This window comes from the organism of the source record quoted next, unplaced genomic scaffold (genome assembly GCF_019419815.1).
Source record: "Pyrus x bretschneideri cultivar Hongxiangsu unplaced genomic scaffold, Pyrus_bretschneideri_v1 Contig32, whole genome shotgun sequence".
NCBI lineage: Eukaryota > Viridiplantae > Streptophyta > Magnoliopsida > Rosales > Rosaceae > Pyrus > Pyrus x bretschneideri.
The window spans coordinates 4,782,632-4,810,335 of record NW_025999635.1 but is presented as its reverse complement, the minus strand read 5'-3'; the positions used below and the strand labels follow the sequence as shown (position 1 = coordinate 4,810,335).

Sequence of the window (27,704 nt, the reverse complement as noted above, 5' to 3'; positions counted from 1 at the left end):
ATAGAAGTGTAACGGTGGAGATGCAAAATCTACTGCCAGGACTACTTACTATTCATTAAGGACAATTATTGTTCATTAGGTGGATTGAATAGTGTATTGCCAGGAGGGAGGGCTCCAACGCTGGAGTTGCTCTTATCAACACTGGACCGTTGCCATTGCGAAAGATTCAGAGCCCAAAAGGCCCAAGCTACCAGACGACCGATAAGACTCGAGTGACGTGGCTCTCCCATTGACCACCCACCCAACCCTATAAATATAGACAATGGAGTGTGCCATCCACACCACCAACCAGAAAATCCAACCTTTAACCAAACCCATCACTTGTTCGAGAGCGAAAGGGCTAGAAATCTCTGAAACCCATTTCAATGGCGTCGATTGTGAGCACTGCGGGGTTTATTTCGTGCGGTGGTTTGAACCGGAGCAGCGGGAGATCGACCACCACGTTCGGGACCCAGTTGGCCTACCCTTTATCCTCTTCTTTCGGCGGTGGTTGTAGCAGGAGGCTGAAGCCGGCGGTGGTGGTTGTGAGAGCGGAGGCTCAGCCTATAAACCCCGAAATTAGGAAGGCCGAGGAGAAGGTTGTGGACACTGTTTTGGTCCCTGAGCTCTCTAAGCCCCTCACTGCTTATTGCAGGTAAGTTCTAATTTTGTTTTGCTATATTTTTCATTATTTTATCGTGTTAATTGTGGAACAACAATAATAAAGTTTTAGGGGTTTTTGAACTTTAATTTGAAGAAGATTAAAATTCAATAAAAACCTGGTATGAGATTGGATATTAATTTCAGTCCTCTTATGTGCACTTAATTCGAATTTATATTATATTTTTGTTTTAATATTTAATAGATATCTTATTTAATGTCATTACATTAAAATTAAAATGATTTATTATTATACACATTTTAATTCATTATTTTTATTTTATTTTATCTAATTAATATACCTAAACGTTCATATCATAATATATTTTACTAAATTAGTATACCAAAACGTCTGTACCAAAATATATGATATTAAACTGGTGAACCAAAATGTTGGTACCTAAATATATTATAATAAATTAGTGTACCGAAATATCTGTATCTAAACATATTATACTAATTTAGTATATCTAAATGTTCGTATCTAAGTATATTATAATGAATTAGTAGTAGATAAGAAAATATGTAAAAACATGTGTATCGAAAAAAATTTATAAAATTTTTTTTTATATAAGATAATTACCACAATGAGAATTTTAATTTATAATATTTTCATAAAATTTAATTTATGAACACCATAAAATTATAAATAATAAAGGAAGACATTTAATATGTTGTCATTAAATAGAGTCTGAGGACTAAAATCAATTTTTAATCTTGTATAAGACAGTTTTCTAATCTTCAGCTTATTTAAGGATTAAAATTTAGTTTTCTAAAAGTTTTATCCCATTAAGTGAATGGACTGTATGAATTTTAGAATTGTCACTGCACTCAATTTAGCGTCAACTCTTCCGCTAACTTCAAGTACTTTATGTCTTTTACTAGAATCTATTTCAACGTAATCGCATTTTTAACTGGAGCATTTAAAGTTTTTGGTTCGTATGTCCAAACCGTTTTAACCGATTTTCTCTCATCTTATCTTATTTGATCATGTTAGTTGTGGAAAATTTTGTAGTTTTGGTGACTGATTCTTTAGATGTGAAGTGTATAATCATGAAGTTTTGTTGTAGGATTAGTGCTAATTAGACTGTAACAATGAGCATTGTTTGAATTTTCGTGGTTTGGAGAAGAACTTATCGAAATTTTAGTTTCGTAATTATCGATTGCTGCAATTAGTGCTTCTTTAACTAGAAGAGCTACTCTCGAAATTGGTTTTTGAACATTTCTAGTCTTAGTTGTCATGACTGACATTGCTGATTGCTGAATGCGAAATGTAGAATAAGGCGGTGTGTGGTATATTTCAATGTCGTTTTTCGTTCACTGCCGTATTCTATTTACATTTTGCATACTCTGTCATTTGTTTTTATGCGCGCCCGGCTAAAATGTGTCTTGATTGCTTGTATGGTAGTGTAAGGCTCAGTAGAGTAATTAGGGTTTTCGGTTTTGTGGTTGGATAGGTGTTGGAGGTCAGGGACTTTCCCGCTGTGCGATGGAAGTCATGTAAAGCACAATAAAGCTACCGGTGATAATGTTGGACCGTTGCTCGTCAAGAAGCAGTGAGTTGCAGTTCGATGCTAGACGAGGTATGTCAGTATTTCAAATGGGTTTTGAAATGTGAGATTATATCATGTGGAAGTTGAATGAATATGTTTAGTGTATCATTTGAAATCTGAATAATATGTGATGTGAACATGTTAGTTGAGCCGTTTAATCGTTTCACGTTTCAAATAGTAAGAGCAGTTTCACTCTTTCTTTTACTAGCCACTTTAAAGCGATGCCCCGAGATTTGTGTGACGGGTCATCGTTGTCTTGCTTTCGGTCGCTATTGCCAGAAGCATCTGTGAATTAAAGCTCACTGCTTTCGGATTGTGGATGTTGAACCTTATCGATTTTCCACTGTGTTCGGTTTCTCAGTTCAAGAAAGTACTTGTACCGTGGCAAAATACCCTTTTATTGTTTTGGTAACTGTTCAAATTCTAAAGCTCCGCCATTCAAAAACGTAAGGAGGTTGTAGCTAAATTACCGAAGGTATAAGTACTTTCCTGAACATAGAACCCAAAAAAAGATTATGTTAGAACGATGTTAGAAATTCTGTGAGAATGTGCACATTCATGGTTGTTAAAGAGTATTTTGCCAATTGGCTGAGTATTTTGCCAATTGGCTGGAAAAGTGAGTGCGATACCAATACACTGAACTCATATAGGAATCAAACTACGTGGGTTGGAAAGTGTGATACAAAATATATTGAACTCATGAGTGTGATAACGATATATTCAACTCACACTAGTGTAGCAGTAGTGTTGTAGGGATCAAACATAGGCTGACATTCTTATATATTGGTGTCACACTCGCTCAAACTATTATGGAAGAACTTATTTTGCCCAACCCCCTAAACCCATGTTTAGCCACATTTCGTCCAAAATGTGACATGTCGGTCTTAAATTTTAGGGAAAATTTGAATAGGTCCAATTTTATAGGTCAACTTTTGAAATAGGTTTAATTTTTAGTAACTTTTGACTTTGGAAATAGGTTCAATTTTTAGTTACTTTGGACCCATATCAAAAGACCTCTAAATTTTATTTTGGTTTGCCATCTTTACTTTCTTTAATGTTATTTGGTACTGTTCTTTTCTTGAAATGTGACATTTTTCACTAAAAAGTTGGAAAATGCGAGAAAAATATGATCATGGGGGAAAATTGGTCACAATAAAAGTTGAAGGGCGAAATCAGCTATAGGGTAAAAGTTGAGAAGGAAAATTGGTGAAATACTTGAAATTATACATTCGGACTAGAAAGTTTGTTGATGACTTCACATTCTTGCCAGCTTGAGTTCATCATGGAGGAGAAATGTTACAGTGTGTTAGGTGTAATAATACAATTAGTTAGAATTTTTTTAAAAAGTTTTCAATTAATTGTATTATTATACCCGATATACTGGACTGTATTTCATGCATACTGAAAAACCTCTCATTGTGGAGGGAGGCATTAAATAATAATGACATTAAGAGCAATGATTAAAGTAAATGACCATGTTAAAGAAGCGGAACAGATGTTGTTGGGTTGTGGATGTTCCGTTCAAAAGCGAAAGGAAAAAGAGAGCACCGTGATCATTTCTAATCATCCCTCTAATACGAAGATTTAAATTTTGATTTAATCAGAACCGTCCACGATTCAAAACCAGGAGTGGACTTGGAATTTTTCAACGTTATTGTCGCACATAAAGCCAAGTCGATCCGTTGAAGGCAAGTCGGAACCGAGTCGTGTTGAATTGTAAAGCAATTTTTTCAGAACGTTGGGAAATTGAAGAAAAATTAAAGAAATCATCAGATTTTTCTGTGCATCAATTTAGAAAGAGCTTAAATGTAAATTGAAATTCACTCTCGATTTATATGTTTAGAGTTTGCAAAACAAGAGATTTGGATCTCTCAATTTTGATCACAAGACTCCTATTAGTCTATCACACTGATTCCTTTTACAAAATTTGAAAAATTGATGTTTCAAATTTCTTTTTTTTTTTTTTCTTGAACGGCTCAGATCTTATAGTTTGTAGGTTGTTTTAGACACCGAGATCCAAAGTGGATCTGAGTCCCTTACACACAATTGTAATGTAACAATGACGATAATTCAATCATGCTATGTTACGCATAAAAGTTAAAAAGACGAGGCAAAACCGCCCACACAGCAAAAGGCTCAACCATAAGCTAGGGGGAATGTTGCAGGATATATTTGTGACTGCTTCCCTAACATTCCAGTTGTATGTAAGTTTCTCTTAGGATCTCAATTTCATTAGAATATTATATTTCAACATTGGTTAAATCTCAAAAAAAAAGTCGCATGGATTAGTTGTTAGTTTCTGTTCCATTTGATAGATCTTGAAAAACGACTAGCAAGCACCAATTATGGGAAGACATGAAAGTTGTTCCACATGCAACCTTATTTTTAGGTTTCAATAACTATGGTGTCTCCGTGTCCAACGCTCCAATCTTATACAATATAAAAATATTGGCACATCTTATACCATATAAATTTTTAATTTAATTAGGTTTTTCAACCAAAATGGATCATGTGATTGGTATAATTCTTCTTCATTTTGGTTCATTAGGTTTGAAAACAATAGAAGTGGTCATGTATTTGTCCACCATTAATCATTTTGATCGTTCCGTAAAAAAAATCTCTATTAAATAACAATAAAATGACAAAAATGCTTTCAATTTTTGTCAAATCATTTTGGTCAATTGTTTATTAAATTGATGGTATTTGTTATTTTATAGGTCCTTATTTAACATAATTTTTTTCACGGTAGGAACAAAATAACTGATGGTAGACAAACTCAGGGACCACTGCTATTGATTTCAAATTTTATGGACCAAAGTGAGGAGTTATGTTAATCTTAGGGATCATTTTGACTAAAATTTTTTTTTAATTATTAATCAAATTCCAACTTAAGTTATAGTACAAATTTGATTTACACCACAATATTTGGTCTTGTCTTAAACTAAGACAAAACCTTCGATGAATGATCCAATCTTAGTATTTACAGATTTTACATTTGAAAGCAACCAACGATGACATATAAACATAGTAGTCTTGTGTTTAGTGGTTGACTAAAACAATGTTATATGTTCCCTAGTCTACGTATTTAAGTTCAATCGCACACTCCTGTAATTTAAATAATATTTCTTTGCGTTCAAAAAGACAAGACATAAATATTTATAGCATCACTTCTCTCTAAAATTTCCCTCTCATTAGTGCAAGAAATAAAAAAAATAATTCTCAGAAGCATCCAGGATTCCCACCCATATGCTGTTCAGTGGAGTATTAAAAAGGCCATTTAATTAACGTTTTCCAATGACTAATTAACTAGTATTTTGATTAGCAATGGAACATAAAAAAAGTTGGAATTTGCTTATGGTGAACAATCACACTCTTCCAGCAATAAAAAAAGGGCCAAGATGCAAACAAATTTTCCATTCAGCCCTCAAAACAATAGCACACTTCCTTTTAATTTTTCAACGGGAGAATCATTCGTGTGTTTGTCAATATTGTGCCTTAAATCTAGAACCAGACAATAAATTTGATTATGAAATTCTACCGTATTTACACTGGACTACTTGTGATTATTAATTAAATACAAATATTAAACAGACCATTAAATTAGACCATAAGATGTAATTTTCAAACTTGTTAATTAAGTTTTTAAGTAATTTGCAAAATTCAATTAGAACCCACTTGGGAAATGCTTACACCTTCTCCACCGTTAATAATCTGCCACTTGTATTACTGGATGTGGAAAATCACCGCCAGAGACGACTGTTTTGTCGGCGGTCCACCCCGAAGGGGCCACAGTCTCCATCGTTACAGCTGCCACCCCCACCACCGACGCCACTCAATCTCTACGCGCCAACGAACCAGCAGTACTTCTTCCGCCCCCGTATTCCGTATTCTACGCTTCTGCATACGCTGAACGTACTCCAAAACGACGGCGTATCTTACATAATCTAACAGGCGGTAAAATCTCCGTCTTAGGCGCTCATGTCACGCACCACGTGCCACAGCTACGTCAAACCCTTCACGTGTATTTCACTCCTTCCCCGTCGGACATGGATCCTCTCCGGATCCATGCATCCTAATCCTAAGGATTCTTCAATATGGATCATTAAAATTTGATCTAACGATTATAAATAGAGACCTACTTTAAAATTATAATAAATTTAACCGTTGGATCAAATTTTAAACATCCGGATTGGATTAGGATGCATATCTGGAGATGATCCATGTCGTTCCCCGTCTTTCACCGTCTTCCAAAACAAGTACTTCCAAATTACAAGCTGCCACGTGCCGGTTCACACTGTGTCGGTTCCAGTAGCAGCCTGTCGTCACACCGCACACGTGTCCCCTTCCTCGATCTCCTTCTTCAATCTTCACGGCCACGCACTCCTCCCACTCGAAACAAACAAAAGAGCTCCACTTTCCTTTCTCTCTCCCAACCTCCACCACAAAACACCACTTTTTCCGGTTAAGCTCGCCGGAGAATCCTACCAGCTCCACCACATGTTTTCGGTATCGGACCACAAGTTTCCGGAGCCCCAAGCCAAGCGGCCCCAAAGCCTCGACAAGGTAAACTCGTTCAACTCGATCCTCCAACTCATCCACCAGCCGCGGACATGCCTGCTCTTCGCTATACTTGCCCTCCAGGTCCTACTCCTCTTCACTCTCCGCTCCCTCCCCTTCGCCCGCCAACATTTATCGCCTACCTACTCCCCTCAACCTGTCCGGTTACCATTAACTGTACCCGAACCGGAAGATGAATGCGGGTCGGGTCGGGTCTTTGTCTACGACCTCCCCAAAACCCTCAACCAAGAGATTTTACAGAACTGCGACGACCTCAATCCGTGGAGCTCGCGCTGCAAAGCTTTAGCGAACGACGGCCTCGGGCAGAAAGCGACGGGAATCAAGGGAATCGTGCCGGATAATCTTGTGCCGGCGTGGTATTGGACGGACCAGTTCGTTTCGGAGGTGATTTTTCACAATCGGATCCTCAATCATAAGTGTCGAGTCATGGAGCCCGAATCTGCTACGGCGTTCTACATCCCTTTTTACGCTGGACTAGCGGTGGGCAAGTACTTGTGGTCGAACTCCAGTACGGCGCAGGACCGCGACCGCCACTGCGAGATGATGCTGCGGTGGGTCCAGGACCAGCCGTCATATAAAAAATCAGATGGCTGGGATCACTTTATCACGATGGGCCGGATTACGTGGGACTTTCGACGGTCCAAAAACGACGATTGGGGCTCTAGCTGCATTTACCTCCCAGGGATGCGAAACATCACGCGCCTCCTGATTGAGCGAAACCCGTGGGACTATTTCGATGTCGGTATTCCCTACCCTATCGGATTCCACCCGAGGTCGGACTCCGACGTTGCCGATTGGCAGAACTTCGTCCGAAACCGCAGCCGCTCGAAGCTCTTCTGCTTCGCCGGAGCGAAGCGCGGCGCGATAAAGAATGACTTCAGGGGGCTGCTGCTGAGTCACTGCCAAAAGGAGTCGGACACGTGCCGAGTGGTGGACTGTGCGGGGACCAAATGCTCCAACGGCACCTCTGCGATTCTCGAGACCTTTCTCGACTCGGATTTCTGTTTGCAGCCGCGGGGCGACAGCTTCACCCGCCGGTCCATCTTCGACTGCATGGTGGCCGGTTCGATCCCGGTCTTTTTCTGGAGGCGGACCGCGTACATACAGTACGAGTGGTTTTTACCAGGCGAACCGGATAGTTACTCTGTTTTTATAGACCGTAAAGCGGTTATAAACGGTACGGCCTCGATAAAAAATGTTCTACAAGGAATTAGCAGAGAGAAGGTGAAAGAAATGAGAGAGAAAGTAATCGATTATATACCGAATTTTCTGTATGCGAAACCGCAGGAGGGGTTGGAGACGGTAAAAGACGCTTTTGACATTGCCCTGGAAGGGGTCATCAGGAGGTTCAAGCAGCAGGGAGAGTTGGGGTTCAGGTGGAAATAGAAGAAAATGGCCGGGGTAGAGTCGGGCGGGTAGATTATTATTATTTTTTTTTTCACTTTTTGTTTATTTTATTTATCTGTGTCAGATAAACTGGGGGGATAAACAAATTCCCAGATTTGTGGGATAAGGGCCATGGGAACGGAGAAGCAGTCATTTAATTATTTTAGTTTTTACAGTTTGTGTATCTAAATTTTTGCTACATTGTACCAGTTATTTTAGTGATATTTTTGGTTACTAGATACAAATACGACCAGTTGTCACGGGTATAAATTTACGTACAAATTTACCGATCGTGTACCAACGAAGACGCTCGAATTTTAGTAGCGATAGTTTGGTGGTGTGGCATGGTGAAGTTGTAAGTGATCCATTATTTTTGGTTGGAAGTGGATGGACATGGATGGAGAAGAATAAATTATCACACTGGAGTTTGTTTGAATTCTTGTGTTACATGTAGCATTTGTGATGGACAGATAGGTATCGATATATCGTGAATTGTTTCGAGTTTTGGTGTTTGAAGAGGCAGTGTGTGATTCAATTCGTAATGTGCTAGCAAGGAGAAGAGATATATGTTTGCCACTGTCAAGCGAAAAACCGCCTCACGTATAGCAAGTTGACTATCGATTTAAATTTTTGTCACTCATTGAACTTAAAAGAGGTCTAATAACTATTTTGTATTAGTGTTTAGTAATGCTCGCGTATGTATCTTGATTTGTTGACGTAGATTTTAATTGCCTAGTTGTTATTTTAATTTTGATGTGACTGAGAGAGTATAAATTAAATTTTTGCAATACAAAAGTGCCAGTTGGGGAGATTTGTGTATTTTACATCTTCCTTTAAATTTTCTTGTTGCAAATGTCATATTCACGCATCCTATTTTACTTCTCATATCTCTTTTTAATTTTCGACTGTCGGATCAGATGAATTTAATAAGATCAAATGACATAAATTAATAAGAGGTGTGTGAGAAGTAAAAAGGACCGTGTGGATAGCACACCCCTTCCATAAATTGAATTAGGTGGCCACTTTAAACTTTGGAGATGATGCAAAGTGTGTGATAAAGTATATAAGTGTGGACCAACAAGCAAGAATGGGACATAAAGTGGTCAAGTAGGTTTTATATGCGTCCAAATAAATGGTTCATGCACCACTATAGAAGATAGTGAATTGCTAAATGAGCATATGGATGGTACTTGATAGTTTCATAAGGTGCATTATTGGAGGGATTTTTCAGTGTCAGGGCACATGATCAAGTATATAAAGTGTCATCATATAAATGGTTGGATGCTGAAAAAACTTTCAATCACTAATATTATGATAATTTATGTATATGGTCGTGTTACTGGCACACTGACAAATTCTTGCATTATTGGTGGGAAGGAGTTTGGTAGTGATGCCTTTATGTTGATAAAGGAACCCAATATCCACTTTGAGTCTTTCAAGGAGAATAATCCCATTTAAGGGAGATAATTGTTTTTCAAAAATGGAGACGAATTGAAATAACTGTATTCAAGTTAATTGTGCAGCATCATGTGAAAAAACGAGTAAAAGTTATGCTTTGGTTTGAGAGGGGGATAGTATTTTTCTTCTGCATATTTGTAATATCCAACATTGTTTATGGGAGTGGATCTTGTAAACCTTATATATATATATATATTTCCATTTCTATTTAGCACGAGGTCTTTTGGGAGCTCACTGGCTTTGGGTTCTGTACGAACTCCGAAGTTAAGCGAATTCGCACGAAAGCAATCACAGGATGGGTGATCAACTAAGAAGTTCTTATATGAGTTACCAGAAACAAAGCCGTGAGGGTGTGATCGGGGCTTAAAGCGAATAATATTGTGTTACGGTGGAGTCGAACTCGGAATGTGGTGGAACCCAAGCATGGATGTGACAATATCCGTGGAGTTTTAAAAAATCCAAACATTTTAGAGATAGAAATGTAGGAATTTATCGAACTAACCATACTCTTTCGTTTACGTCTAGAGTCTATCGACGAGAAGAGGAACCTGAACCCAATTTCTACGATAATGAATATAAGCATCTAAACGTATGTCAATACATGATTAATTTGACTTACCATCATAACTAGATATTCGTAAAGTAGGCACTCTCACAATTCACAAACTATGGGAGTCAATGCATGTCGAAGTCGGATAGGCTGGTTCTCTTCTGTAGTGTGCCTATGCAAACCTTTTGTCCATTTCTTCTCGATCGTAAATGAATTTGGATCCTCTCCAAATCCCTCATTGGGGATCCTGAGGATTAATGCACAAGGATCGTTCATCAAAGATTGCGTGGTCATAATTAAATATTTTTCATGCAAAACGAAGCTGTTTTACTTTTAAAAATATAAAAAATATTTAATTGTGACCGTACGATATTTAATGAACTGTTATTGTGCATTGATTCCCGAATTGCACTGAGGGAATCCAAATCCAACGGAAATGCGGTTAATCACACAGCGGACTCAAATTTTTTCAGTATGACATGGACGCGAGGACCAATATTTCTGATCTTAGAAAACAAAAAAACTAGGCTGATAACTGGCCCAAACAATATTTGGGCTGGTAGCTTGGTTGGGTTAGTTTCTTGGCCCATTTGCAATTAACATGCAACAACATAGTTGTTTTTAATATTGTTGAGTCGGCTCACATGGAACTCGTAGAAAGGGAAAGGAGAGTTGCTTGTACACGAAACAACAAATAGATCGAAGTTGCCTCGAACTTTCTTCTTTTCCGTTTACTTGGATGGTGGAAATTGGGAAGTCATGAAATGGAGTGGTCTATGTGATTGATGATGAACTCTAGACACGTATCTTACAGAATATGTTTTAATTTTAATTATGATGTGAATCACAAAATAATAATAAATAAAGAATGACTAAAATACCTTAATGAGCCTTTTCAATTTCAAAAGATTAAACTGCCACGGCAAAACCACCTCAGATCCCTTTGTTAAAAGAATTTGTATTCCACCCGCCACACCTTACAATTATATCCACGTATTTGTTGGTGTATGTATGTCTCTAGCACAAAAAGGATTTTCCGATTTATAAAAACTCAAAAAATATAGCCAATATTTTCGAAAGACGGATTTGCCCTTACTTGTCTTGACGGACATAAATGATTTACTCTATTAAGTATTAAACCGCCGGAACACTCGGTGCCCACAAAAATATCATCTTCCACTCCCTGACGCATGCTTTTCTTTGACTCCTCCGCATCCCGCAAGTCGTCGCCGTCGCCGTCGCATTCTCTCTGCAGCAAATCATCAAACATGTTCAGAGCGTTCTCTTTTCTTCTTCTCCTCCAAGCTTCCGTCGTCTTCACGCTCTCAGAGGCCAAGCTAAGCATCATACGTCCCGAAGCTGCCGCCAAGGGCTTCAACGTCAGCAACGTCCAGGTACAGCACTTTGCAAAGCTTAAATTTCCTTTAATTTAATTTGATTTTTGTGATTTTTTTGTTGATAATTTTGATTGTTTTGGTGCTAAAGAATGCGGGGACTTGTTCGTACACGGCGGTGATAACCACGAGCTGCTCCTCGACGAGGTACACGAGGGATCAGATCAGTCTCTCCTTTGGGGATGCTTATGGCAACCAGGTTTGTTCTTCTACCTACTCAGTTTTTCATGTTAATTTATCAGAAAACAGTGTTGAAATCTTAATCATGTAATATGATCGTGTTTAGAATTGATCGTCCAACTTGGGTTGTCAAAGAAATAAGAAGAAAATTGAAATTGAAAAAGAAAATTTGGGTTTATCTTCGAATTTAAGACCGATCCGTTTGTCGAAATTCAAAGCCTAGTTATTGGTAATTCTATTTTTCTAGAAGATGGAAGGAATTGGGGTTTCAATTTTTATTGTTTTAACCTCAGTGAAGGGATTAAGCTTAATCTTTTTTGTGTTAAGTGGAGCAAGAAACAACGACGACAACAACAACAACAAAGCCTTTTCTCACTAAATAGGGTCAGCTATATGAATCTGAAAATGCATGTTACGCTCGGTTATGATTAAGTGGAGCAAGAAACAAGCAAAAAAAAAGTGTTTTCAAAATCCTACTCAACAGGAATTGTATTTTGTTGTCTTAGGGCCTGTTTTCTTTGTAGAAGTGCTTCGTGTAAACACATGTAGGTATATATTTAGGAGTTTTGGCATGTTTGGAATAATAACACTTCTAGCAATAGCGCAGAGCAATGTTTTTACTTTTCAGAGGCGAAGGCATTTAGGGCTTTGCAAGGCGTAACTCTAGGCGTACGCCTTTCTGAATTTTCGCCTTCGATGGCTGCGCCTAGGGAGTTTCAGTGACACCTTGCGCAAGGCACGCAATTGCATGCCTTTCAAGACATTTGCGCATAACAGTCTCAAATTGGCCATTAGCAGAAGTGCACCTTTTTGAAGTTTGGGTTGAGTATGTTGAGCAAAACCAATGTATTAGGAATTTATACATGGTTGCATGCGCATCTAAACTGATTAGAATGAATTTGATGTGTTAAATGTGAAGCCAGTGCATTGGCGTTTTGATTTGGTTGCATATACATCTGAACTTATAGAACCAACTTAATGCGGACAAATGTGAATGCTAATATTAGATTTTGGTTGCATATACAAATTATCAGGATCATTTTTCTTGTTCAGATTTATGCGCCGCGATTGGATGATCCATCTTCAAGAACATTTGAACGGTGTTCTACAGACACATTTGAGATTTACGGCCCCTGTGCATACCAAATCTGCTATTTGTATGTCTACAGATCCGGACCGGATGGTTGGAAGCCTGAGAATGTGAAAATCTATGGCCACAATTCCAGGGCTGTTACATTTAGCTACAACACCTTCATTCCCAATGATCTTTGGTACGGCTTTAACTGGTGCAACACCGCCTCCTCTTCCGCCCGGAAATCTGCTCACAGACGGCCTCTGTATGCCGTAGCTGCGCTCTTTGTTTTTCTTATGTTGTAATCGTGCATTTGCCCTTATGTCTATAGCCTCTTACATTTTGCTTAGTTTTATTTGTATGTCAGTATTTTAGAAGAAAAAGTACACACTTTGTATTATGGACCCACCAAACTGTTATATTTCAAACATTTCTTTGTATTTTACTCGCAATCTAACGGCTGTGATCAAATGAGATCAAATCTAAAAGTAGAAAAAAGATTTGACAAACCAAAATTAAACGTCTAAAATAATTTAAGAAAATTATTTAAATCAAATTTGACTTAAAACTTTATAAATACCTATGTATTTGTATGATTTTTAAGTACTTGTCAGAATTTAAATATTTTTAAATTAAAATGTTCATAAAACTAAATTAGAATAATCTACATAAATTTTATTTTTAAAAAAGTTATTAAAAAAAAAGGCTAAAATCATTATTTAATAAGCTTAGCCTAAAATTTTAAGCTATAAGGCCTTCTCCAACTCTAGGCTAAAACTCAAATTTTCACTTCTATTCCCCCTCAAAACTCAACCCAACCTAATGTTAAAATGTGGCTTAAAACCTAAAACTCAAATGGAAGCCAAATTTAGCCTAGGATTTAACCAAGGATTAGTGAAACTGGTCCACCATAAATGTATATTTTATTTAGTTTTATATTTATAAATTCATTGAATCCAACGGTTAAGATCTAATTTGATGAAATTCAACGGTTAAAAAAAAAAAATTTAACGGCCCAAATTTAAATCTAACGACTAAAGTAATTAAAAAAAATCTTTCATTTGTTTCATATTTTTTCATGGTGTTTAACGAGTTTCATGGTGTCGGTTGGTGAATTTTCAGTATTTGTCAGAATCTAAATATTTTTAGGTTAAAATGTTCATAAAATTAACTTAGGATAGTCTACATAATATTTTTTATTTTAAAAATGTTACTTTTAAGAAAAAGAAATTAGTTTAAATTCATTTTTTAATAATCTAGGGCTAAAAGTTCAGGTCGGAAGGGTTAGAGCAGAAAAACTATTTATGGGTGAAAACTCAAATTTTCTGGGCTAAAAATTTTAGGTTTTAGGCCAAGGGTTGGAAGAGAAAAATAGATTTTGGATTATAGCTTAAAATTTTCGACCTTATATTTTTAAGCTTTATCCCCAAGGATTGAAGATGATCTTACTACATTGGTAAAAATATGTTGAGTCCTTGCATGGCATGACATGTAACAAAATCTATCGTTAATACAATATTAGTGAATAAGAAAATTAAAAAGGAAATAGGTCGTATCGGCCATCGACGACGTCCTTCTCTGTTTTCTAAAAGCCCAAAAAATGTCGGTGCCACGTTTTATTTGCGGGCGTGGAGTCGTTCACCAGGTCCAGTGGATATTTCTTTTCAACGGCTCAAAAACAAACTTCGTCGCGGTACTCAATCCAACGGCCAAAGAATCCTCCACCGCTAAAACCATAAAAGGCGCAAAACCCTAATTCTGTTTCCCCTCTCTCTTTCTCCTGCTAACGGCAATTCACTGCCATAACTTTCTGTAGCAGGAGAAAACCAGGAACCCCCTCTATCTCTCTCCGCTGCGCCGCCGCCTCTTTCTCTTTCTAAACTCGCAGACAGAAGCGTTTTCTCTCTCTAGAAAACCATGCCTTCTATAGAAGTATCCGATTATCTACTTGCGGGAACCACTCCGAAGGAGAAGAAGATGAAGAAATTGAAAAGTGACACCCTAGACGCCGTGGCCGACTCGCCAACTACTGAGAAGAAGTCGAAGAAGGAGTCTAAGCACAAAAAGCGGAAGGCTTCGGATGACGAGGACAGGAGCGAGACGAGCTCCGAGATGGGCGAGCCCGTGAATGTGAAGCCTCCGAAGAGCGAGGAGAAGAGCAAGAAGAAGTCAAAGAAGGCGAAGGTGGAGCCGGAGGAGGTGGACGAGGAGAAGACCGAGGAGATGGTTAAAGAGGATCCTAACGCGGTGTCCAAGTTTCGGATTTCGGCGCCCTTGAGGGCCAAATTGAAGGAGAATGGGATCGAATCCTTGTTCCCTATTCAGGCCATGACATTCGATACCATTTTGGATGGTTTGGATTTGGTCGGCCGGGCTCGAACAGGGCAGGTAAATTTAATTTACTCAAGAAGCACAAATTCTTACGCAGAAATCACGAATTTTTACCATCAAGCACAAATTTTTACTCACTGTTTTGTGGTTTGTTGATTTGAATTGGAATATTTAGCTTATTAATGTGGATTTGTTCAGTTTTGGAATCGTATGATTATTGTTTTGCAACATTTCAGGGTAAAACTCTGGCTTTCGTGTTGCCTGTTTTGGAGTCTTTGACAAATGGGCCTGCAAGAGAATTTAGAAAGACTGGTTATGGTAGACCTCCAACTGTTATCGTGCTTTTACCCACCAGGGAACTTGCCAAACAGGTAATTTTTATTTACCCTGGACCTTATGCTTGCAATGGTTTGGATTTTAGAGTATCCACTTGACAATTTTTGGTTCAATTAGGTTTTTGCCGATTTTGAAGCTTATGGTGGTGCTGTGGGGCTAGCAGCGTGTTGTGTATATGGTGGATCTCCCTACGGGGCTCAAGAAAGTAAGCTAAGGAGAGGGGTGGATGTTGTTATTGGAACACCTGGCCGCATAAAGGTATTGACTATTGCCCATGATAGCTGAGTTCTTGTGTCAGTTCCGTCCTATGCAATATACTTATGAAGCTAAATTGATTTTTTTGGAAATATGTAGGATCATATAGAGAGGGGCAATATCGACTTGAGTACCTTGAAGGTTAGGATCCTTGATGAAGCTGATGAAATGCTGAGGATGGGCTTTGTTGATGATGTTGAACTCATTCTAGGTATGTCTTTTTGGTAATGCCAACATCTGCTTTTTATACCATGTTTGCTAATTTGTGTTACTGGTGCGTAACATCTATAAAGTATTTTGTATCCATGTTTGTGGTTAGTGCAAACAACGAGGTTTTTTTTTTTTTTTTTTGTTAATTGTATCATCTCCATCTGAAGCTTGGAATCATCTTATCTCTGTGTATGGCAAAGAATTCTGTTGCTATTTGACTCCTGTCATATCAATAACCTGTTAAATCAATGTTATTCTTATAGTACGCTGTCAAGGCATCTTTGTTTGACAGGGGTAACTAGAGTTTTAAATTTTTTACAAGGTTACTTTAATTGTGCAAAATTTCTGTGTCTATGATGCTGGTTACATTTTTGAAGTGTTATGTTGTGTGTGCTGTTTCTTTTTTTTTTTTTTTTGGCGGTAAGAACTTTATATGGCAATGATTGTCTCTTCTTTGGATTTTCAGGCAAGGTGAAGGATGTAAGTAAAGTTCAAACGCTTCTCTTCAGTGCAACCTTGCCGAGTTGGGTGAAAGGCGTAAGTATCTTAACTGAGATTTTGAATTTGGATGTTCTTCTGAATTCAGTTAAACATAGATGGATAATGTTGCAATGTTAAATCTTTCCTTCCATTGTCGACACATATAATGAAATTTTCCTTTTCTTTTCCCAGATTTCTTCTAGGTTTCTCAAACCAGATAAGAAAACTGTAGATCTTGTTGGTAATGAAAAAATGAAGGCCAGCACCAATGTTAGGCATATTGTTCTTCCTTGCTCCAGTTCAGCAAGATCAGAACTTATTCCTGATATCATACGTTGCTACAGCAGGTTGGTCGTTTTCTAGTCAACAAGTACTGTATGCTTTCTAATTTTATTTTTGGGTGTAGTTTGTTTGGAAATCATTTTTCATGTACTTGATATGTTTGTTTCCGGTTCAGTGGAGGCCGCACAATCATTTTCACTGAGACAAAGGAAGCTGCTTCTGGACTTGCTGAGGCGCTGCCTGGAGCCCGGGCTTTGCATGGGGACATACAGCAGGGCCAACGTGAGGTGAGTTGTTTGATTATGCATTGTTTTCTGTTTTGTACAATGATACTGAACTATGTTATTTCTTGCTCCTTTCCTTTCATATTGATATTTCATTTTTTAAAAAGCTAGATTTTTTTCCCAGATGGCAGAACTTATTTTTCCTTTTTTGTGGTTGTATTTTCAGGTCACGCTTGCTGGTTTCAGGTCTGGCAAGTTTATGACATTAGTAGCCACGAATGTGGCAGCGCGTGGACTGGATATCAATGATGTTCAATTAATTATTCAGGTTTGTCAGTGTGCATATTGGTGAGCTTTCTAATGTTTGTCAATGTGTATACTTACTTTTATTGTTTATGGTTCAGTGTGAACCCCCACGTGATGTAGAAGACTATATTCATCGATCTGGACGCACAGGGAGAGCAGGTAAATCTTGAAAAAATGTGGCATTTTTTGTTCATTTGTATTTTATTACTTAATGTCTTTAGGGTTATGTGGTAGGTACTTAGAGGTGTGTCCATATTTTCAGGCAATTCTGGAGTTGCAGTCATGCTTTATGATCCCAGAAGGTCAAATTTTTCAAAAATCGAGAGAGAGTCGGGGGTGAAATTTGAACACATTTCTGCTCCTCAGCCACTTGATATTGCCAAAGCAGTTGGTCAAGATGCAGCAGAAATGATAACCAAAATCTCTGACAGGTAGTGTAATGCTTGTTACATTTTGATGCAATCATGTTCAAATTTTAACACGTTTACCCAAAAAAAAAGTTCAAATATTAATACATTTTTCATTTCAGTGTAATTCCTGCTTTCAAGTCTGTTGCCGAGGAGCTACTTAACACCTCTGGCCTATCTGCAGTAGATCTACTGGCAAAAGCACTTGCTAAAGCTGCTGTAAGATTTGCTATTTCTTCCCTACTTGATGTGCTTCACGTAAATGTTTGTTTATCAGTTTATGAGTTGTTTATGGTATGGTGTGCAGGGCTACACTGAGATAAAGAAGAGGTCACTTCTTAGCTCTATGGAAAACCATGTCACAGTACTTCTCGAGGCTGGAAAGCCCATTTATTCACCATCGTAAGCAATTATCACTAGTTGCCTTGTGTTCGAAACCATTATGTCTTAAGTTCTTTTGTTTTATTTCCACATATGGATACAAACACTAGCTAATGATGGGAACTATATCGATTGTGTCTTAAGGTTGTCACAATGTGCTTTTGTCATCCCAAGATACCATTAGCTGTTTAGATATATCCATAATTATAACTTTTATAGGTTTACTTTGTGTTCTTGTCTTAGAGTTAGCGTTTTGATTTGATTGTTTTTGACTCTTAATTTCTACCAACCTTTTCTCAGTTTTGCTTTTGGGGTCTTGAGGAGATTCTTGCCAGAGGAGAAGGTTGAGTCAGTGAAGGGTATGGCGCTAACAGCTGATGGAAATGGTGCAGTGTTTGATGTAGCAGCTGAAGATTTGGATTTGTTTCTTGCTGGTATTATTCTTATCATGTTTCAATATGATCACGTATTACATTCTCATCAAGCTTGATAGTATATTAAAGATTCAACCAGAAAATATTTTTCAGTTCTTAGCCGATTCTTGTGGTTGTGTTAACTTGTATGTTGGGTGCAGGTCAGGAAAATGCAGCTAATGTGAGCATAGAGGTGTTGAAATCACTGCCTGATTTACAAGAAAAAGAATCAAGGAATTCAAGATTTGGCGGTGGTGGAAGGTTTGGCCGTGGTGGTGGAGGTGGAGGTTTTCGAAATGATAGGTATTCCAACAATCGATCCAGTGGTGGTGGGAGGGGTCGCGGCAACAGATGGTGAAGCGCACATAAAACGGCTCCTTTCAAGTAAGCTGTTGCGAGCAAGTAACAATATCAAATGGTTGCATTCGCAACGGTTTCAAGTGGTGGAGGGACTAAAAGCCAGTTGATCTGAGCGGAGGCAGGAGTATATTTTTGACAATGAAGAAAATATTCGGTAGATCGACGGCCTTGATTGGCTCGTTATAGGATCATTTTTTCTGCGTATAGCATATTCCGTCAACTCTTCTCTCTATTTTATCGTTCAATTTTGTTCTAGTTTCTTCGGCCTATAAGTTTTGTCCTTCTGTTTTCTTTTGCCCTTGGTAGTGGATGGGATCTTCCTTTTTCCCATCTGCTTCTCAAGTTCGTGGTGCGTAAGAACTTTCTAACTTGTAACTTTTCTATCTACTAGAGAGAAAAACAAGTTTGTTTTTTTTCTTCTGATGTTATTTGTGTTAACTTACTTTTAGTCTTCAGTAGTAATTGTTCTTTTATTTATCTGAGTTGAGAGTAGCAAACTAAGTTGAACCAAGATTCGATCCGTTTGTGATTATCACTTCACATACGTAAGGAAAATATTGAAGTCTTTTGCATAACAATTAACAAAGCATATAAAAGAACCTCACAATCAACTCGTTTAGAAGTGTTTTTAGTGAAAATATTTTTAAAATCAAATCTTTGTAAAAATTTATTTGGATTTCAACAAGCATTTAAAATACTTTAAAAATCCAAGTTAGTTTTACTAGAAGCTTTTTGACCTGGATTTTAAAAGTATTTTCAAATAAGTTTATAAATTTTTATTTTTAAGGAACGATATTTTTTACCGTTAAATCCCGAATGAGCTCAAATAACTCGAAGACTTGACGCCTATTAAGGCTTCGCCTATTAAAGGCTTCAAACACATTTTAAAGGTGACGGATTGCAACAAAAGAATTTTGACCAAACAATTTAAAACCCACCGCTCCAAAACCTTCTGAAAAATCATTCATCTTTCTAGTTTCTTCGAGACACCCAATTCGTCATGGGATCGTACAGGAGAGCAAAGCTCGCAGTCGACGCCTTCCGCGGCTTCACGGCGAGGATTACCCCCAAAGCCGCCGCCAGAGAGCCCATCTCTCGCGTTTTCTCAACTGGGTCTTCCGCTTCCGTCTCCAACTCAGCTAAGTTTTCGGGGTTTTCTTCCAATTCTTCAATTTTACACAAATCAATTCCGCAACTTGGTAGAATCACAAGAACAATACAGTACAAAAGCCCCTTTCTTGATTGCACTAAGAGATATTACTATGTCGACCGGAAGCGGGTTCACCACTTCAAGCCGAGAGGCCCCCGTAGGTGGTTTGAGAGTCCCAGGAACGTTTTGATTGTGGGTCTGGTGGGTTCTGGGATTTTTATCACCGTGTATTTTGGGAATTTGGAGACGATTCCGTACACGAAGCGAACCCATTTTATAATTTTGTCGAAAGCCTTGGAGAAGAGGTTGGGGGAGACCCAATTCCAGCAAATGAAAGAGAGTTTCAAAGGGGACATTTTGCCCGCCATACATCCGGATAGCGTGCGCGTTCGGTTGATTGCCAAGGATATAATAGAGGCTTTGCAGAGAGGGTTGAGCCATGACGTGACCTGGACTGACGTGGACTATGCGTCCGGTAAAGTGGAGCTGGCACATGAGAGTGGTGGCAAGGACACTTTGATGGCACTGCAGGATCCTCCGGAGGAGGGGAAGTGGTCCCGTGAGGATGAGATTCTTGATGATCGATGGATTGAGAAGAGTAGGAAGACAAGTAGGGAGAGAGGTTTGAAAGCTGCCACTTCGCATTTGGATCATTTGAATTGGGAGGTTTTGGTGGTGGATAAGCCCATTGTCAATGCATTTTGCTTGCCGGGTGGGAAGATTGTCGTCTTCACGGGGTTGCTCAAGCATTTTACAAGTGATGCCGAGATAGCGACGATCATTGGTCATGAGGTAGGAAGATTTCATTGCTTGGCATTGTGTGAAAATAAGATTAGAAAGTTGATATTTTTCTCATTGTACATAAAAACTAGGTTGGCCATGCTGTGGCTCGACATTCTGCAGAGACTATTACAAAGAACCTGTGGTTCGCAATTCTGCAACTGGTGCTTTATCAATTTGTTACGCCTGATGTTGTCAACACAATGTCCAATCTTTTCTTGAGGCTTCCTTTCTCCCGAAGGTACTTTACAGTTCTTTATAATTTAGTTTCTAGTCCTTTTTAGTTATAACGTTATGATTTTTCTGAACATTTCTTGTTACTGCTCTCTTTTCTGATGCTTAAGGAGGATGCATGCGTGTTCTGGTTGCAAATAAGGAATAGGGTCTTGTTATTTATTTCTCACCAAAGGTTTTTAATTACTGTACTAGGAAGTTGATAAAATGGTATGGGTTAGCGGCAGAGCTACTATGGCCCAGGGGGGCATGTTTCCCCTTTCAAGCTTTCGACGGGCAATTGTTTTTCTGCTTTTGTGTATTGCCTGTATGATTGTCCTTCTACAAGTTTCTGTTGTTGCCAATTCATAATTTCTCTACTCCAAGGTATTATGTGAACTAGTCAAGGCATCCTATATCAAAATTCTCTTTCTAGTAAAATGCAAATTTTTTTGCAATTTATGTTTGTTGGAACAAAATTGTTGTTTTACTAGGACAAGCATTAAATTTTATATTTCTGAAATACATGTAATACAAGCTTGAGGCTTTGTAATAATTTGAGGGACGGCCCCAACTAAAACCTGGCTCTTCCCCTGGTATAGGTCATATTTGTTCAGTGAAATATTTGGTCTGGTCCTTTTAAGATGTTTAAACTTGCGGAATCTCCCTGAAATGTTTTAGAGCCTTGGGAAATATTTTAACAGTTTATCTTAATGTGAAAAGAAGCTTCTATGATGTTTTGTTTGTTGGGGGCTGTTTCACACCCCCCACTCCCCCAGTTCACCGAAAAGATAAAAGGTTTTATGATTTAAAGTTTCCTGTTAGTGCTTTTGATCACTGATGCTTCCTTGGAAAAGATAATAGTGACCTCCATTGCTACCTTACTGAAAGATCCGTGAAATGCTCTGTGATACCATTGGATTGGTCTTGTTAGATTACTATATCAGTTTTAGCGAATCTATTGAGAATTCTTTGGATTAAAGCTTGGATGTGCAGTTTTGCGGTGTACAGTTTTATTTTCTAATGATTATTACATCATAGTGCTTGTGAACCAGCTGAGAGCTTGACAAAATGCTGAAAACAATCCTTTCACACAAAATGCTGAACACAATCCTTACATTTTCCATGTTTGTGTGCTTATGCTCTCTTTCACTTAATCAGGATGGAAATTGAAGCGGATCACATTGGGCTTCTGTTGATTGCTTCTGCTGGATATGATCCCAGAGTGGCTCCAACTGTGTACGAGAAGTTGAGCAAGGTTACTGGTGGTGAATCTGCACTCAGAGATTATCTTTCAACCCATCCATCCGGGAAAAAGAGAGCTGAATTGCTGGCTCAAGCTAAGATCATGGAAGAAGCACTCGCTATATACAGGGATGCAGGAGCAGGACGTGGGGTTGAAGGCTTTCTTTAGTATAGTCGGTAATCACCAGTGCAACTACAGTTCCATTTTTTTCCATTTATTTTTTTCGTTGTTTTCAAAGATGTTCCTGTATCTGCATGTTTGCAGTTGGAGAACTCTTTCCGTTAAGTTTAGGTGATCCGAATACTTTGGTAGCCCTGAAAATATGCCCAGAACTTATACGGAAGATGCCCGAAGAAATGTGAATAATGGGGTTCTCGTTGAGATTACAGTTTTTACTTTCTGTTCATGCTGCCTTGGATGGTGGTTAAGATTTAACATTCAGGGCTTCCTGTAAAAGTTGTATAAATTTCACGCCCAAATTCTGATCTGTGTATTTCTTTATTGTGATAGAAACCTAGAAGCAAGATTCGAATGTAGGTGCGATTGCGCCACGTTTGGTATCTAAGATTGGATTGAATCATTTGAATTTGATAAGCTCACTAGATTTTGTTGACAAACAAACAATCATTTTCGAGGAATCAGTCTCCTATTCTTCTCGCAACTGATATTTTTCGAGTCGCCAGTCACAAAAAATCTGAATCACTATGTTTGTAACGTTGTCATCAGAGCGTAAAGTGTTTTGAGTTTACCGTTGGACAGGGTTGTATTTTTGCGGAAAGAGATCCTCTCTAGATCTCTTCCGTCAAAACCTTCTAATCAATTAACTCGGACTTCTTGAAATTTGATTCAACGGTTAAAATTATTATAACTTTTAAATGGGCCCTTGTTTGTAGCCAGTTAGATCAAATTTCAAGGGTCCGGATTAATTGATTGGTAGGCTTTGGTGGAAGAGATTCGGAGATGATCTCTTTCCGTATTTTTGCCACTTCTCCTGTTAAGTTAAATTGTAGAGTCGCAGTTGCTGGAGAAATTAGAATCAAAGGTGGTTGTGGAGAAGCGAGGGATTGGAGGTGGTCGCCGGAAAAGAAAGGGAGTTACGGTTGTGGCCGTTGGAGAGAAGACGGCCGGATTGGACGGAGAAGAGGGGTTGACAATGAGGAAGAAAAGGGGTGCTTGTATATGAACATCTCGTGTTTGAGAGAGTTTGGACATGACAGGAAAGTTTAACTAGGTCACTTCAAAGAGTTAGTATTTTGGTACTCTTTGTGAGTGCTCAAGTATTATCTTATTTTTGACATAAGTAGTTATTTCATGTGCTAGAACGAGTCATTTGAATCAATTCTTTTGTTCAACCAAGTCAACAAAAATAGGACATTATTATTCACAAACTCATTTTTATTTCTTATATTCTTGTTATATTTTAGCCTTTGATATTTTTAAATTTATTTAACCTAATGATAAAATTAAAAAATAAAAATAAATGTGCAGATAACTACACCTAAAAAGTAATTTTCTTCTCCAACTAAAGTCAATACTCCATCGTCCGTCCTAATATTTCTCTTTATTGACATTTCCTTAAAACACAAAATATTAATTGCTTCAGTTCTAATTTATGGTAGAGAAATTTCTTTCTTCCTAATCTTTTTTCCTTGCTCTCATTTTTTATTTGAAATCACATCAACGTCTTATATAGATTTTTTTATAAAAATAATAAGATAAAAAATAATATCTAAAAAAAAAAAGGACGAAATGTGATGAAAATAAAAGAGGTGAGAGTCGTATTAACCCCGGGAATTGTCGGGCAGCTTTCAAATCTATCAAACATCTGAAGAAAGTTGGACAGCTTTTATGAACAATCCACCTTGCATTAATTATTTGAGAGCTTGATTGTCATCTAGTGACCTAATCACGTATTTATATATAGAGGTTTTTGATGTAAAATGATCTTAAATATTGACATAACTCATTATTTTGATTTATTAGATTTAAAATTGATTGAGGTGACTTCTAAGTTTGTTTATCGTCAATTATTTTGATTATTTCGTAAAAAAAAATCTCAGTTAAATAAAATTAAGATGACAAAAATAATCTCAAATTTTGTCAAATCATAGTTGACCCATTGTTTATTAGATTAAGGATATTTTTGTCATATTGATCATTGTTTAACAAAGATTTTTGTACGAATGATCAAAATGATTGATAGTGGACAATATCAAAGGCCGAACTAAGAAATTATGCCAATCTCAAAAGTTATTTTAACTAAAATGCCTATATCTTCATCAAGCAGGCGCCAACATCTACTGTCGACCGTTTCAAGGACATAAGTCCACTCACTGTCTTTGTTGAGTCGAAAAAAAAGCCAATTGGTACATCTCCAGAAACATGACCATAACAATGCAATTGTCGGCATTTAGTATTGGATCTTCTGAAATTGTACCCTTGTACACAAAATTATATCCATGTTTAAGCCGACTCAAATTTGGAGGGCTTAGTGGAGGAAGCTGAATTATTGACTTTTCACGATCTCCTCTCTCTGACACTAAGAAAGAAAGGATTTATTAGTGATACAACATGATTCGCATCCACAACCATAAAATCGTTGTCTTGGCAAATTCAATTGGGTTTTACGAACCTTGTCATCCACCGGATTGTATAAACACCACTTATCCTTCTCTGTATCAGAAGAAATCAAGATCATTGGGGTCGCCGTCGCAAGGCTTTGTTTATCCTTTGCAGCCGAACGCCATGGCTTGCAAACAAAGCTGAATTCTTTTAGTGACTCAAGTTTCTCTGCAACTAATTTTAAGTGCTCTCTAGGCAACGCAGCCCAATCTGACAAAACATGGAAGTAAAAAAAGAAAAGAAAAAAACAAGTCAGCTGATGATGACGACGAAGAATTAGATGGTCACCCAAATCCCGAACCAATCCTTTTCGGAATTTTTTCGGTTTAGTTTAGGATTTTCGGGAATATATTCCAGCCCTGTATTCAGCAAACCATATATAGAAACAGATACAAAACAATCAAATTTGTAATTTGATTTTTACCTATTCTAACGAGAAATAATAGAATTTCACAAAAACCGAAAAAGCAGACAGTCCGGTAAAAGTTGTATCAATGAAACGGGATTCAAAACAACAGCTCAAGGTCATGAAGAAAAAGGCCTGCATATGACTCTACGGATATGACGGAAACAACAACAACAATAAAAATACCGCATAGCAAACAGAAAATTTAACCAAATCAATACTTTCAATAAGAAAACATACTTCGATTCATAGATTCTAAACAAGATTTTGGAGAATATCAGAAAAAATTGAAGGCGGCTACGGCTCCTGTGGTTTTTTGACAGAAGATAGAACTAACTTTGATTTTCTTATATTATTCTCTCCAATACGGAGGCAATATACATATACATCACAACCTTGCGGTGCAAGGAATATTAAACAAAGAGTCTATCCTAAACTAGGAAGGAATCCCTTTAAACTAGGAAGGAATCCCATGACTTTCCATTAAATATGCCAATCTTGCTCCGTACTACCACGGAGACATCCACACACTTCAGAGACTTTTACAGCAGGACCCTTATATATATATATATATATATAGGTACTACAAAGTGTTTCTGTAGGTACGTTCTTCACCATCCTCCCGACTGCCATGGATGTTCTTTCCTTCGCCTTACCTCCTCCCATAGCAATAAATTTAGCGGTAGTAATTTTTACCGCGCTTGTGATAAGATCCCGTGCTAGAAGGTTGGGTGCTGAGAAGAAAAAGAGATACCAGCCTATAGTCTCAAATTTCTTAAACACCCTCATCAACTTCCCCAGGCTGCACCATTACATGAACCGATGACCGAGTTTGCACACAAACACAAAACTTACAGGGCGTATAATGTGCTCATACATAATGTCGTCACCACGGATCCTGCAAATTTTGAATACATCCTCAAAACAGACTTTGCAAACTATGGCAAGGTATGCTGTCTGACTCGTTAAATGACAAGTACATTATATTATTTTACCACATGTATATTTGAAGGGTGAACATCTTAATGATTTTATAAGGACAATATTTATGTTAAGTAATTACCTTAGTTATCTAATTAATAACAGAAGTCCCGATTCCTGATCTGCTGCAGGGTTGGTACCACTACGGCGTTTAGTCAGATGTTTTAGGAGACGGGATCTTTGCTGTGGACGTAGAAAAATGGCTGAATCAAAAAAAGGTATCGATCAATGAATTAAAAACCAAAATTGTGAAAGACTTCAGCAGTAGAGTCTTCAAAACCCAAGCAGCAAAACTTGCCCGGATAATTTCCGAAGCTGCAACCTGCAACAAAGCAATTGAGATCCAAGTAAGTTTGTCGTGTTTAAAGACTCAAATATAGCATGAATAGAATTAACTCTTTATATGAGGAGTTTCATAAGGAGATCCCACGGCACTGTAGCAAACACAGGATAAACTAGTCTAGCTAGCATTATTCTAACGTAAAAACTACAAAAATTTACTTTCAATAGACCAGGGGCGAAGCTACAAAGGCGCAAAGAGGTGCAGTCGCACCTCACTTCGCCAGAAAACATGCCTAGAAGCGATGGTCCACCCCTCTGATTCCCTTGGAAAACCTGCAACTTTGTGAGGAGTTCTTGCTACTATGCAACGTAGGTTGCGCAGGGGTCTCACTTTTTTATTTATTTATTTTTATTTTTTATCGAAATACCTAGGCCAAAGAAAGGAAGAATGGAGAGCTCCATTTTGCAGCTTCTAGAAATAGACTTTTGGTCAGGTTCTAACGAAGAAAAAGAGAGAGGAAGAAAAGAGACTCTCTCTCCCATCCCACCCCACGCACCCTTTCAAAATTCACCCAATTTGTTTTTTGTTTTTTTTCCAACTTATTTATAGGATATATAATAAATTTATTTAAGCAGAAATTAGGTTCTCATCCTTCCTTTTACTACTCCATTAATTATAACCTTATTTCTTTTCAATTTTTGATCAAGGTCCTTGGTATTAATAACATCATTAATTATTTCAATAATAAAATATTTTTTATTTCTAAATAGATTCATTTAATGTTAAAACTGTTACAATTAGTATATTTATATTTATGGCTAAATTTTTATCATATATTTTTATTTTTCGTTTGTACCCATTTTTACTTTGCAACCCTTTTTTAATTTGTACCAATTTTCTTTTTAGTTTTAATTTGTACCCATATTCTTTTTGGTTTTACTTTTTGTGCCCATATTTTATAAAGTTTATTTGTATTTGTACCCATATTTTTTATTTATTTATATGTACCCATTTTTAATTTTGCTAAATGTACCCATGCTAATTATATGTACCATTCATGTAATTTTTTTTAAAATTTTTAATCTTAAAATGTACTCATTCTTAAATATACCAATTTGTTATATGTAAAATGTACCTTTTTTTTTATATAAAATTTATTCAATTTTTTTCCTAATCCATTTTTAAACTTATATGGGTACATTCTTTTTTCTTTGATTTGAGAATGTAT

At 37.5% G+C, this 27,704-nt stretch overlaps 5 protein-coding genes across 6 annotated transcripts; all 5 read left to right on the top strand.

Moving 5' to 3' along the window:
• Positions 1–350: 350 nt before the first annotated feature.
• LOC103941248 (CDGSH iron-sulfur domain-containing protein NEET) lies at positions 351–2,387 on the top strand. The gene is made up of 2 exons (XM_009351442.3): positions 351–634; positions 2,097–2,387. The coding sequence occupies exons 1-2, from the start codon at positions 366–368 to the stop codon at positions 2,197–2,199; spliced, it is 372 nt and encodes a 123-aa protein (XP_009349717.1). The 5' UTR covers positions 351–365; the 3' UTR covers positions 2,200–2,387.
• A 3,966-nt stretch (positions 2,388–6,353) lies between these two features.
• Positions 6,354–8,401, top strand: LOC103935458 (xyloglucan galactosyltransferase XLT2). The gene has a single exon (XM_009345226.3). It carries the CDS (start codon positions 6,690–6,692, stop codon positions 8,154–8,156), a length of 1,467 nt encoding a protein of 488 aa, XP_009343501.2. The 5' UTR covers positions 6,354–6,689; the 3' UTR covers positions 8,157–8,401.
• A 2,938-nt stretch (positions 8,402–11,339) lies between these two features.
• On the top strand, positions 11,340–13,255 carry LOC103941250 (embryo-specific protein ATS3B-like). Its single transcript, XM_009351444.3, has 3 exons — positions 11,340–11,558; positions 11,650–11,757; positions 12,792–13,255. Exons 1-3 carry the CDS (start codon positions 11,355–11,357, stop codon positions 13,113–13,115), a joined length of 636 nt encoding a protein of 211 aa, XP_009349719.1. The 5' UTR covers positions 11,340–11,354; the 3' UTR covers positions 13,116–13,255.
• Positions 13,256–14,570: 1,315 nt separating this feature from the next.
• LOC103935461 (DEAD-box ATP-dependent RNA helicase 7) lies at positions 14,571–19,272 on the top strand. Its single transcript, XM_009345228.3, has 14 exons — positions 14,571–15,198; positions 15,378–15,512; positions 15,595–15,735; positions 15,832–15,943; positions 16,409–16,479; positions 16,615–16,769; positions 16,880–16,991; positions 17,155–17,256; positions 17,333–17,393; positions 17,497–17,665; positions 17,764–17,860; positions 17,949–18,043; positions 18,323–18,456; positions 18,597–19,272. The coding sequence occupies exons 1-14, from the start codon at positions 14,728–14,730 to the stop codon at positions 18,791–18,793; spliced, it is 2,052 nt and encodes a 683-aa protein (XP_009343503.2). The 5' UTR covers positions 14,571–14,727; the 3' UTR covers positions 18,794–19,272.
• Positions 19,273–19,700: 428 nt separating this feature from the next.
• Positions 19,701–22,764, top strand: LOC103935457. 2 transcript variants are annotated; one of them, XM_009345225.2, is made up of 4 exons: positions 19,701–20,737; positions 20,818–20,966; positions 22,100–22,360; positions 22,449–22,764. In XM_009345225.2, the coding sequence occupies exons 1-3, from the start codon at positions 19,796–19,798 to the stop codon at positions 22,350–22,352; spliced, it is 1,344 nt and encodes a 447-aa protein (XP_009343500.2). In that variant the 5' UTR covers positions 19,701–19,795; the 3' UTR covers positions 22,353–22,360; positions 22,449–22,764. The 2 variants fall into 2 exon arrangements, with proteins under 2 accessions (XP_009343500.2, XP_009343499.2); XM_009345224.2 differs by having other exon boundaries at positions 22,100–22,764.
• Positions 22,765–27,704: the final 4,940 nt, after the last annotated feature.